This window comes from Sarcophilus harrisii, chromosome 2 (genome assembly GCF_902635505.1).
Source record: "Sarcophilus harrisii chromosome 2, mSarHar1.11, whole genome shotgun sequence".
Lineage (NCBI taxonomy): Eukaryota > Metazoa > Chordata > Mammalia > Dasyuromorphia > Dasyuridae > Sarcophilus > Sarcophilus harrisii.
This window is the reverse complement of record NC_045427.1, coordinates 632,664,957-632,678,330: the sequence shown is the minus strand read 5'-3', so window position 1 is coordinate 632,678,330 and position 13,374 is coordinate 632,664,957. Positions and strand designations below refer to the sequence as shown.

The following is a 13,374-nucleotide window of genomic DNA, read 5'->3' as shown; positions in this document are numbered from 1 at the left end:
CTCTGGCCCTCGCTGTCCCAACTCTGACCCAGGCTGAGAAGTGCATTAATATGATGGGTTTTAATGACAAAGGGCACGTCGTGCCCAGCCCGCCTTCTCTTCCGGCGGCTCGCGGGCCCCATGCCGCCTACGCCCCCTGTGAGTCAGCAAGGGGAGTCGACCCCCACACAGCTCTCCGTTTTTAATTAAAAATTTAATTTTAAGATGAACACGTAGAAAAGAAAGCAGGAAGTTCTGTCAGAGAGAACCTGTGCTTTCCAGCAAATGTTTTATTTCAGATATTGAGGAGTTAAAAAAAACATCCCTTCTCTCCAACTGAGCTTCAGCAAAATAATTTTATTCTCTAACATATGGTAAACACAGACGTGCAAAGCATGCTTGCTTCTCCCTCCACAGCCGGCTCGATTCTCTTCAGCCCAGCCCCGGGGACGGCGGCGCGCAGGTAGGGAGCGGGAGGGCCGAGAGCACACAACTATGAACACGGAGCGTCGAGCTGCCTCCTCAGAGCTCGCTGCCACAAAGCTACGACTTGGAATCTAGGCTGTCCGGATCGAGGGAAGGCAGCAGCGCTGGCCGGGCCTCCTCAGGGCCGTTAGTTATTCTGGTAATAAAACCACTTGTCCACTGTGCCGAGAGAAAAAAGCAACCATCAGAAACTGCTCAGAAACACAGTGGGAGGGCCCAGAGCCAACGTGTCCTCCACGGGACCTCCAGGAGGACGCCGGCCTACAGAGCTTAACGAGCCCCCATGGCCAGAACCTACCGGAGCCCGGGCCCCTGACCTAGAGGGGCTGGCATGCTGGGGGGAGGAGGGCATGCTGGCGGTCACCGGGCCAGTGCTCCAAGTCTGGGGAGCACAAGCTCCTTCAGGGCCAGGACCGTTTCATTCTCAGGCCCTGAGCACAGAACCTGACAACAGCAGGCACCTCATAAATGCCTCAGGACAGATCCCCAAGGAGGTCGGCCTTCCCAGGCCAAGCAGCACCCTGTGAGCGCTCCCCTGGCCAGCCTCAGACCCGCATCAGACTTGCTGCTGGCTTTCTAGACTGGCCCATTCCTTGCAGGAGCAGAAGAGGGGAGCGTTTTGGGGGGAATTATTACTCACCAGCCAAAGGGGAGCCCAATTCAAGCCCCACATTTGGTGGGGTGCAGCACCAACGCCCCCCAGGGCCTGAACTACCCCCCCCCCCCGCCCCTAATTCTAACACACCTCATGAGGGAGCAGTTTCCCTGGAGCAGAAACAAGGCCGCGGCCCCAGTGGGGAGAAGGGACAGAAAGCGCCCCGAGTGGTGCGAGAAGGCAGGCAGGGCCCGGGCCTTGCTGCTCCCCCTCCCCCGGCTCCCAAAGCTGCCATCACTCAGGCCGGACCTTACCATCTGTGGGGATGACGCAGGCTGACTCACAAGTTGGCGGCAGCTACAACAACAATAGAGAAGGCACCATTAGGATCACAGATGAAAAAGAGAGAGCAGGTGGAGGGCCCTGGAGGCAGAAGGCGTCCCTCCCTGAGCCTCTGTACCTCTTCAGGAAGATGAGCCGGCTGTCCGGCTTCCCGGCGGGGTCTCCCAGGCCTAGATCTAGGATCCCGACCCAGGACCTTCTGCCTTTCTGTGCAGGGACCTGCCAGAGCTCTCAGAAGCCCTGGGGCACTCTCCAAAGCTAATAAAGCGCACACACGGAGCCGTCCTGGACAGCTGGGCTCCAGCTCCTCCCCGAGGCCTTTTCTGCCAGCCACAGGACGATGTCCGAACCCTTTAGATGAAGCAATCTATCAATCTATGGCCACATTCACCTCTCACACAGAGACCCAAGTCAAACTGATAAGAATCCAAGTCACTGCCAACTGATAAATGGTCAAAGGGCACGAACAGGCAGTTTTCAGATAAAGAAATCAAAGCTATCTACAGTCATTCGGAAAAATGCTTAATCTCTTTTTTCCTCTCAATAGTATTTCATTTTTCCAAGTACAAGCAAAGATAGCTTGCAACATTCATTTTGCAAAGATTTTGAGTTCCAAATTCTCTCTCCTTCCCTCATCTTCCCCCTCCCAAAGATAGCAAGCAATCTGATAGAGATTATACATATGCAATTATTTTACATATATTTCCATATTTGTCATGTTGTGGAAGAAAAATCAGAATAGGAAAAAACCCACAATAAAGGGGAAAAAAATGTGAAAATACTACACTTCAATCTGCATTCAGTCTCCATAATTCTCTTTCTGAATGAGAATGGCAGTTCCCATCTCAAGTCTATTGGAATTGTCTTGGATCACTCTAGACTGAGAAGAGCTAAGTCTATTAGAGTTAGAGTTGATCATCACACAGTGTTGCTCTTACTACGTACAATGTTCTGGTTCTGTTCACTTCACTCAGCATCAGTTCATTTAAAAAGTTTCTTCACAACTTTCTGAAACCATCCTGCCGATCACGACTTTTAGAATAATATTCCATGATATTCATACCCCATAATTGACTCAGTCATTCCCCAGCTGACGGGCAGCCACTCAGTTTCCAGTTCCTTGCTGCTACAAACATTTTTGCACATGTGGGTCCTTTTCTCTATTTTATGTTGTCTTTGGGATACAGATCCAATAGTGGAACTGCACCTACCATTACCTTTTCCTGTCATCTTAGTCCATTTGATAGGTATGAGGTAATACCTCAGAGTTGTTTTAATTTCATCTAAATCATATTTGATCAGAGAAATGTAAATTAAAACAATCGAGGTTCCAACTCACACCTATCAGAGTGGCTAAGATGACAAAAAAGGAACATGTGGGATGTTGGAAAACTGGGACACTAATGCACTTTTGGTGAAGTTGTGAATCGATCCAACCATTCTGGAGAGCAAAGAATTGTGCCCAAAGGACCATAAAACTGTGCACCCCCTTTGATCCCTCCAAAAAAAGGGAAAAGGATTTAACTATACAGTAATATTTATAGCAGCTCTTTTTGTGGTAGCAAAGAATAGGAAATCAAAGGGATGCTCATCAATTGGAGAATGGCTATGCAAGCTGTAGTATGATTGTAATGGAATATTATTATGACATAAGAAATAACAAACAGGATGATTTTAAAAAAAACCTGGAAAGACTGACATAAACTGATGCAGTGAAGTGAACAGAACCAGGAGAACGTTGCACACAGTAACAGGACTAACGTGATCAACTGAGAATGACTTAGCTATTCTCAGCAATGCAATGATCCAAGACAATCCCAAAGACTTAATGATGAAGCATTTGATCTGCCTCCACAGAAAGAACTTGTATTGACAGAATACAGATGGAGGCATGCTATTTTTCACTTTTTTCTTTGAGCCTTTTTGTACAAAAGACAGATATGGAAATATTTTACATAATTGTACATGTATAACCTACCTGATTGCTCATCATCTCAAGGAGGGGAAGGGAAAGGAGGGAGGGAATTTGGAACTCAAAACTTTTTTTCAAAATGTTAAAAAGTTGTTTTAAGATGTAATTGGGGGAAAAGTAAACTAATCTTTTTAAAAATAAAATAAATTTATGGCTATTTAAGGAGGATTCCTCTTATCTTTCATCTTAGAAAGAACATCAAGTGAGGAGCACCCATCCACCTGGATGCCCTTCCATGCACTCAGCAAACAGCCAAGTCACCAAACACTTTCTTTTCCCTAATTGCTGTTGCCTAGAGTACGGGTAGATGCAGTGATCCTTCAAGCTTCATTTGGACCGTTTTAAAATTCTAAAAATCTCTGTTTTCTTGCATTTGTATTTATTTTGCCAAGTTATCTTCCAATTAATCCAGTGTGGGTGCAAATGGGAATGTGGCCCCCTCTTCCTCTCCTCCCCACCCCTCTGTGGCCCTCCTGGTCCAGGCTAACTCAGCTTCTTTTTAAGCATCTTGGCCCACTTGAACATTAATTACTGCCCAGGTAATAGCCCTCCACGGAGCAATGAACCGTTCCCAAGACAGCAGCTGTCTGACAAAATCCCCAGCCTACCAGTCTTTCAGCTTGTGATCTCCTCCAAGTGCCATGAGCCCCTGAGTCAGGGTCTAATGTGTTCACACATTTAGTGACTTGGCGCCACGCCACAAACACTGAGAAAATGAGCGTTTTCTGCAGGTTCAGCCCCCGGCTCTGCCTGCTCAGAAAACGTTGTTTGCACTTACGTTGTCTACAACGGCTTTGGCAGATTCCACGCTGCACTTGAAGGGGCTGTTCTCCACGGTGAGGTTCATGCTGTTTGTAAAAAGCAAAACAAAAGCAATCCGGAATCAGAGCCAAGGCTTGGGACCCACAAGTCTCGCACAGACTTCACCATGACTGACTGAGACAAGCCAGGCAAGGCTCCATTGTCATCCAGCAGGTTAAGAAGCGTTCCCTGTGTTAATCAGTGTCACCAGTCAGACATTCTAGCCTACACTCACTTTACTCAAGCTCAGCCCCGCTCCCAAGCACTACGGGAGGCCCAGAGAAATTCGGCTAAGTCCCACAAACAGCCAGCAGCAGCCCAGAAGGTGCTCAGTGGGGGAGGACATCCTGTCCGTGCTCCTGCTGGCTGGCCAGCAGTTACTGCCCTCAGCATCTTTGGGTCTCCTAGAACCCAGAACCCTCGGCCAAAACTCTCTCAAAGCATTGTAGCTGTAGTTATGTGAAAACCTTTGCTCTAAGTCAAGGGGGCCCCGGGGAGGGAGAGGCAATCTGGGTGCCAAGAAGACCGGGTCAAGTTCAGCCTCCAACAAGCCCTGGCTGTGTGACTCTGACCATCCCCTCACCTCCTGGTGCCTTAAGCGACTCTCTAAGACTGAGCCACGGAGAGGATGTCCTGCATCCATCAGGGGAGCTTCTCTCCCAGGAGGGCCCCACAGGCCCCTGGACAAGGCCGAGCAGGGACCGCTGATGGACTCCTGGGGACTCACACCTACCAATTGATTCCTCCTCCGTCTGTTTTCTTCTCCACCAAGGCTTTCCAGTGATCATGAGTGCTTTTAATGATGTCCACAGCAAAGTCCTGAAATTTCAAGAAGCTTGTGTCAGAGGAAGACAAATAATCCACCATCCAAATTCTGTTTTTCTCCAGCTCAGGCGCTGACCCTGCAAGTCAAATACTTTCCTATCTGCAAGAAACGTGGTGTCCTGGGGACCGGCACTCCTTCCTGCCTATACCTTGGTCTCACAGAGGTGGTCAGCCCTCTAGAGCAAAGCGTCTTAAACATATAGGGTCATATAACTGAATGTGGGGATTGTGGGAGAAAAAAAAATCTGTGACAGTAAAAAGTACCAATTATTCCAAGATTTAATTCTTTATGTAAAAATAAACAAGCAATCCATTTCATTAGCATGCAAATTTCCTTTCATCTTTAATAAATGGTAAAATTATATGTATACCAAAGAATTATTTTGAAATAAATTTCTTTATGATTTATTATCAGTAAATGTTTGAAAATAGGTATTTTCCATACCTACGCATGCAGGATCCTATATATATTTCTCAGTAAAAAGGAGCCACAAAAATCAAGATCTCCACTCCCCACTTAATTCCTGTGACCCTCAGTCTATGACACCACTAGCCTGCGACCCTACTAAGGGAAAGGACAGTTCCCTTTTATTCAGAAAAGACAGAAACTGGGGCAGCTAGGTGGTGCAGTGGGTAGAACACCAGTTCTGGAGCCAGGGGGACCCGAGTTCAAATTCAGCACTTCGAAGCCTCACAAATAAAAAAAAAAAAAAAAAGACTGATATTGCTCCACAAGGAAAAGACAGTCTTTGACAAGAGCAGCCAAGGAAGAGAATGAGTAGTTCAAGAAGGAGATTAAGTGGTAATTATTCTGGAATTTTAGTCCCAAACTGACATTAGGGCCTTTTCCTTGGTCAGTATTCCTATAAATGTTACCTCCAGGTGTCTTGGGGCGGAGAGAGATCTAAGGACATGGGGGTGATTGGGCCACTTTGGACATTCTCTTTCCAAACTAGAAATGCTTGGATTTAGAAGAACACCAAAATAATAAAAATGTTTTCATCAGCCTTGTGTCCGACACACAGTCTGTACGGCATTAGTGTTTATTCTATGACAGCGGCATTGTAATGTAAGGCTGAACAGAAACTGGGGCAGAGCCATGGCACCCTTACCTTATCTTTAAATTCTGAATTGAAAGCAAACGAATTCTCTGGTTTCCCATCAGGCACCTTGTACTTTCTGAACCATTCCACAGTTGCTTCCAGATAACCAGGTTTCAGCTTTCTGACATCATCAATATCTTAAAAAAAACCAATGACGTTAGGATGCATAAATATCCCTCCCACAAAGATCCAGTTTTAGGCTTGTGCTAGGAGCACACAGGGAGGAGACTTGGCCTGAGCCTCAATGCGAAGGAAAGAGAAATGGAGGTCCAGATGTGGCCGACCTGGTCGTGGCCGGGGGAAGCTCCACGTGGGGTCTGGGGGGGTGGGTTGAGTCACTCCCAGCCCAGCAAAGGAGCTACGGGCAGAGACCCATCAGCAGGTGCTTTGGACACGAGAGCGGCCCACTTCATGGCACAGCCAACGCCTCCAGCCGCTTTACATTTTGGCCGGCTATCCCAACACTTACATTTTGCTGAAAAGCTAGAAACTGAATGAATGCCTTTCTTAATTTAAGTGCCTTCTACATGCAAAGTACATCGGCCTGGAGACTTTACCAGGTCATCAGTGTTTCACTTTTTAAAAAAAGGATTTGTTTCCTGCTTTTTATACCATTTACCCCTAAGGAAACCTCCCCTGTAACAAAGAAAAGCAATCTAGAGCAAAACTAAACAACTCAGAAGCCGGGTCTAGGATCATTTCTGGAAGAAAAGCTAAGAGTTGTCCACCCCAGAGCATGCTCACTACCCCAGGGGATGGAGAGGAGCGGGGAGACCCAGGGCAGCAGGAAGCCAGGGCCAGCTCCTCTCCCCCAGAATCTTGGTTCTGCTGTGAGGGGCTGGCCAGAGGCCATGAGGAGGGACCCTGAGGAAAGCCCACTGCCACTCCAGACTTCTGTTCTCTTTAGGAAAAAAGGATGAGAGTGAGTTAAATGACTTCTAAACCCTTTATCATCCTATCATTTGATAATTTTCCAGTTAGCCAATGCAAAAATTAAGAACAAAAGATTAGCCAATACCAATTTAAAGCAACCACAGTGTCCTGAGAAAAGGTGTGGAGGAGGCAAGGTTGGCTCTGTTGTCACAGGCCTCGGGTTCAAATTTTGCTCCCCTGCTCCTGGCACACTCTGGGCAGCTACCTGACCAGTGGGACAACAAAGGGGTAGAGGGGAGACCCTGAGATGGCTCTGGCACAGAGGGATGAGCTAGGAATGAGGACGTCATTGTCAGAGCAAGTCAAGGGCAGATCCTCTCTGCCGGCTCCATGTCTGGCCCCAGCCATTCCCATCGTCCAGCCCAGCTCCTGTGTCCCATCAATCTCAGACATTCTAGGAAGTAGGAGGGGATCTTTTCTCTGCTGATTACCAGTGACTGGGCTAAACCGTACCAACCACAGGGAGGCTGCTTAAAACAAGCGTCCCCTCGGCCTCTCCCTCAAAAACATGGCGGGTGGGGTGGGAGGTCTGAGGACAGGTTACGTCAGGCAGGCAGGACATGGCACTGCCCTGGATGGAGCGGTGACGCCCAAGCTCTCCTGAGAGGCCCTCCCGGCAGGACCCAGGGCCGGCTTCCTTCCTGCATCCTGACCCAGCCAGTTTCAGAGCTCGGTGCCATTAGCTGAGGCAGAATTACACAGGCCAGACGGAAGCGAGGGAGGGCTGGGGGGACCCACAGTGAGCCCGCGCCTCGGGCTGTCTGCAGAGTATTTGAGGATTGCCAATGGCCACAGATGAGTGGAAGGAGATCCTGGTCGAGGGGAGAGGGCCCGGGCTCTGAGCCAGGGTCTTTTCTCTACAGGCCTCGGGGCCCAAGCCCGGCCTGGCACTCAGTTCAGAGCTCTCAGGGTTCTGGCCTGGGGGAGGGGGTGTACCCCACCACACTGCACTGAGCACCCCATGACCTCGGCCACCCATGCGATGAGGGGCCGCCGGGGTGGGGCAGACAGCCTGACCTCAGCCTCCCGCCGAGCCCCACTCACTGTTGTAGCTGGCGGCGTCGGGATCGTCCACGTTGATGGCGATGACCTTCCAGTCAGTCTCTCCTTCATCAATCATGGCCAGTATGCCCAGCACCTTCACTTTGATGACTTCTCCCCTGGAGCAGATCTACAAGTCAAAACCCAAGTCACGATTGTGGGAGGGAAGGCTCCCTTGGCTGGCCGGGGACAACCAGGCTTCGAGAGGGACCTCTGCCCATGGGCCTGCGCAAATGCAGGTGGGAGAGAAGGAGAGGGGCCCTGGGGGCGGAGCTGGGATGAGGCCCGGCCCCCAGCCCTGGGCCCAGAGGAGCAGCTCCAACAATAGATGAGGCCTTTCAGATGTCACACTACGGCCTGCACAAAGGCCCACAGCCACAGGAGGCTGGGGAGGGGACACGCCAGAGATGTGGGAGCCAAGGACACAGCCCTGAACCAGCTCCCTCACCTGGGGGCCCTAGGCAGGGACTCTGCGAGTCTAGGACTCCTTCCCCTTCTCTCTCTACATGGGGGCCCTTCCCAGGGCCTTCCCATGTCCTTCCATGCTTGTGAGCTAGGATCCGCTCTGGACAAGCTGCCCCATGGTTCAGCCATCAATGCAATCTCACATTTTGCAGTGCCCCACCCCCAACCTCCTGTGCCCTCGGCCCACCGGGGGAGTCAGGGACTGGGGGGGGGGGGGGGGGAGGGGAGAGGTTCAGATCCCAGCTCTGAGGTGACTGCCTACATGACTTCAGGAACAGGAGCTTGGAGGAGGAGCCCCCGGGTCCCTTCCAGCTTCGCATCTAGAATCCTGCGGATTTTTCCCACATCTGGCTAGTGTTCCCTGGCGCCTGTGAGCGGCCAAAAGTCCACAAGCACAACTGTCAGGAGACCTGAGGGGACCTTTCTGGGAGGATACTTCATTTCCAAAGAGAAGTTTATTGAGACCAGCCTGAACTGACCCATCTAGAGCTGGCCCACGGCTTCTGACCTCTGGGAGCGTCCCAGAACAGGGCGTGTCTCTCTGGTGGAAAGAGCCCTGACCCAGGGCCAAGTCCTAGGCTGAGATCCCAATTTTAACATTTCTTAATCTGGGGGGGAGGGGGACCCTGGGGGGAAGATGGCTGAGAGTTACCCACTGACTTACTGAACATCTTACACAAAACACCTCAGGATCCTCCCAAGTATACTGTGCAGTATTGACCTTTCCATTTTATAGAAAGGTAAGCTGAGGCACTGAGATTAAGGGGTCACCCAGCTCTCATAAGGGTGTGTGTCTAAATCCAGCGTCCTCCGCTCACCAGGGCCTCTTTGGGGCAGTGGTGGAGGCGCTGGGCCCAAGGAACTCTTCGCTCCATCGAGCTCCAGTTCTAAGAAATGGGCCAATGGACTCTAGTTCAACAGCCACAAAAGTGTCTGACCAATGGCCGGAAGCCCTTCCATGAAGGCGAGCAGGAGGGGGCTCCCCGATCCTCCCCAACACAGGGCGGTTCACCGGTGCAGTTACCTTGCTTCCAATCTCGCAGATATCGATGGGGTCATTGTCTCCACAACAGCCAGTGTGCTGGTCTTTATGTCCCGGATCTTCCCAAGTCTGGTGACAAGAAGAGGAGACGAGGGTAGGGGAGGCAGAAGGCAGCTCCTCTCCACCCCCACCCTGGTGCCGGCCCCCTGACCTCCAAAGGTGCTAAAGAAGCCGTGGTTTTCCCCTCATCAGCCAAGGAGTCCTTGTACGAGCTGGGATTCTAATCCCAGGGACTGCTGATGGGGAAGATGTAATCTCCCTGAGACAGTTGAGACTTGCCTCAGTTTCCACAGATTTTGACACATTAAGATAATTGCTAATTAGAGGAAGTCAACCTATTGACCAGGAAGCCTTCATGAGGCGCCTACCCTGTGCCAGATGCTGCGATTACAAGGACAAAAGCCCCTGCCTCCAGAAAGCTTGGAGTAGATTCAGGAACACAACATGTGCTCATATATAGGTCCACACAAAATACATCAAGGTGATCGCTTGGGGGGAGGGGGATCAAGAAAACCATTTAGGCTGAATCTTGAAGGAAATTAGGGACTCTCAGAGGAGGTGAAATGGGAAGGCATTCTGGGCAAGCCAAGGCATGGCGGCTGTGCAGGGGGAACAAACACAAAAAGCTATAAACAGTATCCCAGACTGGGTTAAATTTCAGAAACTGGTTAATAAGACTCGCTGACTTAATAGACAACATACAGAAAACAAACTGGATATTCTGGAAAGACTCTATACAAAACAATCTCATTAAAATGATTCTCGACTGCAACTTACTTGGCTGGGCTCAGACAGGATTTAGCAGGGAATGCCTGGCAAGTCCTAAATGTGGGCTGAGAAAGCCAGAGCAGGACAGTTTGCAACATTTGCTTTCACACTGAGTCCCTCATTAGACCGGAAGCTCCTTGCGGGGCAGCTGCCCTTTGCCTCTGTGTCCTCAGCACAATGCCTGGCACATGGTAAGCCCTGGGCAGACTGAATAATCTCTCACTGACTGACTGAATAATTTCACTGAATTGGTAATCACCGCATTATCCTCCTTCCGGCAGAGCCCAGAACTGTCGATGCCGAGGGAGGGGCAGCGCTTTGGGAAGGTCACCGACCAGCCCAGGAGATGTCACCAAATGAGGCCAGGAGGAAGAAGACGAGGATACTCAGCTGGGACTTCAAGGAGGGAGAAGGAGCAGACAGGACGCAGCCTTGGCGAGACCCCAGGGCTCCCGAAGGCACTGCCCCAGTCTCCAAGCTGCTCGGAGGAAGCACCTGGTGCAGCCCTGGAGCATGGCTCTGGTTACGACCCACCATCATTCTGAAGCGCTCTACAGATGGGGCTCACCGGGCTTTCCCCCACTTCTGGAGGGCCAGGGGCTCGAGGCACCAACAAGGGAATTCTCTCTTACACTTCAAGTGCCCACTCTGTTACCGCAAGCACTCGTTCCGCCTACCCACAGCGACCTAACGTGGGTATAGGGAGTGGCCCCCGACAGCCAATGTTCTGGTTTAGCGGGCAGCGCTGGTCCACGGCCTCTCCATCGATGCAGACAGACCCCGCCCCCCCCTGCCCCCGGATTCCTAGCCATGAGGCTGCAGTTAACAAAAGGAGGCAGGTCCTGCCCCCCCAAGACCTTAGTCACTGAGGGATCTGGGGCCACACAGATCAGCATCTGCAGGTGATATGAAGGAGAGGGCCATAGATCCATCCCTTTTCCAGTTGGTAAAAGATTAATTTCGCCAGGCTTCTGGTCATGTCCGGGTACACTCTGGTTGGCACTGTGACATTCCTAGCTGACCTTGGGGATCAGAGCAACCCAGGGAAGTCATGGGTAGGGAATAAGCGTCCATCGCCCTGGCCTGGATGACTCCTCTGGAAGGCTGGCCTACAGTGTTTGCTGCCGGCCTCCCCAAGCCTCCATAGGGCTGAATGGGGCTACAGCAGGGAGGGGGGACATGGAGATGGCATGGAGGCTCTCATCCAGCTTTGTGTGGAAGAATTGAAAGCACCCCATCACCCTTCTTTTTCTCTCTGAATCAAACAAAAGCTCCTTGATGTCCATCAAGCAAAAAAAAAGGTCTTATTCCAATCCATGATGAACTCTATTCTTTGTTTTTTAAAGCTATCTCTAGATATCATTGAAAAATACACTAACCACATTGTCATATTCAACTACATTTCCCAATATATTCTATCGCTTCCTCCTTCCCCACCAAGAGACCTCCTTTACAACAAAGAATAAAAAAGAAAGGGGGGGGGGGGGAGAAAGCAGTTCAGCAAATCAAGCAAAACTCACACAGTGACTAAGTTTTACATTATATGCAGAATTTACATTATGTACATTAGGGGGAGGATCTGCAGAGATCCTCCCCTAATGCTCAAGCATCACCATTGTTCCCCAATGCAGAAAACACTCCCTTTTGAGGAGCCTCTTCGGACAATTCCTGCAGCTCCCATCTTTCCTTAACAGCATGTTTCACTCCAAATCACTCTATGTCCATAATCATTTCCCATGTAAAGACAAACACTCCAGGGTTAGCCGCCCTGTAATCAGCATACAAACACAGGACTACCAGGATTCCCCCATCAGTTTACTCGCTGTAACCTCTGTAGTCAAGATCATTTACTCCCCTCAACATGACACTTAAATTCTACTGGGACAAACATGATTAAATCCTGCAGTGCTCCTTTTAAGGGATACTGTTATATGCTAAACATCAGGTGACTTGCTCTCAGTCCCATCTGCAGTGATGGAGAGGTCCTGGCCCAGGCCAGGTCGAATAGTTGAGCAGCAGAAACTAAAAGGATTCTCTTCTCAGTGCCCCTAAGGACCACAGGATTATCCCACCTGACTCCTTTCCCCCAGGTGCTCCTGAGCCGCCTGTGGTGATTTTTGGTATGCCCAGTGGTTGCAACAGTGTCTGACCCCAAGTAGGGGCTTAATAAATGCTTCTTGCCTGGCTCTTCTAGTAAATCCCAGGGGCTAAACACAATACCTTGCACACAGTCGGTGCTTACTAGCAGCTTTTTTATCCACTGCACAGGAACGTACCTGAGGGATGGCACCGTAGTTCCAGATGTACCCTTTGTGAGGGAACACATTGGCAATATAGCGAAGCTTTCCCTTTTTGACATCTTGCTTAATGGGGTTTAAAGGATCCTTTGTTGCGATCTAAAATAGACAGAAGTGCACACTGTTAGTTGGCTTGCTGGAAGATGCTGTTTAAACAGGGATTTGGGCAGGGCTGGGGAAAGAGGAATGTCTTGAGTCAATCCCTGAATGTCTGTCCCACCATAATAAAACCAACCATTTGTGCGGCATTAGAAATAAGGGCTGAACAAGAAAGAGTTCTTGTTCCACAAGGTCCAGCTGAAATTCCCCCAATGGGACCTTTTAACCTTGGGACCAGGGGAGTGAGGGGAAAGTCTGGAGAAGCACCGATTCAGAATCAGACCCCCAACTTGGGTGACCATCTGGCCAAAGGTGAATCTCTGTGCCTCAGTTTGTTCACCTGTAAAATGGGGGTAGGATTGGCTGACCTTGGTGCCATTGCTTGAGCCCGATTCAGCAGCTATGCTGGGTCTTAAAAGGGTAGAGGGCAGAGAGTAGTGGGAAGAAACAACAAAATACAGGCAAGTGGGCCAAGAGAGCCACCTGGGAAGTAATGGTTCCCTTGAGAGGATTTTACAGGTTAAAAGTTTCCTCACAACACCTTGTAACACAGACAAGAATTACCATCCCCATTTTACAGACAAGGAAACTGTGGCAATCCCCACAGAGCAGCCATCCAGCCCAGA

The 13,374-nt window shown here is 50.1% G+C and overlaps 1 protein-coding gene across 1 annotated transcript in view; it reads right to left on the bottom strand.

Annotated features, from left to right (window-relative positions):
• Positions 1-316: 316 nt before the first annotated feature.
• Positions 317-13,374, bottom strand: part of PPA1 (inorganic pyrophosphatase 1) — a 34,693-nt gene continuing 21,635 nt past the window's right edge. Inside the window, exons 4-11 of the mRNA XM_031956828.1 lie at positions 12,629-12,748; positions 9,567-9,653; positions 8,081-8,207; positions 6,113-6,240; positions 4,909-4,994; positions 4,153-4,222; positions 1,375-1,417; positions 317-624 (exon numbers count right to left, since the gene is read on the bottom strand). Coding sequence (XP_031812688.1) covers positions 593-624; positions 1,375-1,417; positions 4,153-4,222; positions 4,909-4,994; positions 6,113-6,240; positions 8,081-8,207; positions 9,567-9,653; positions 12,629-12,748 — 693 coding nt within the window. The 3' untranslated portion in view covers positions 317-592. The remainder of the gene's footprint in view (positions 625-1,374; positions 1,418-4,152; positions 4,223-4,908; positions 4,995-6,112; positions 6,241-8,080; positions 8,208-9,566; positions 9,654-12,628; positions 12,749-13,374) is intronic.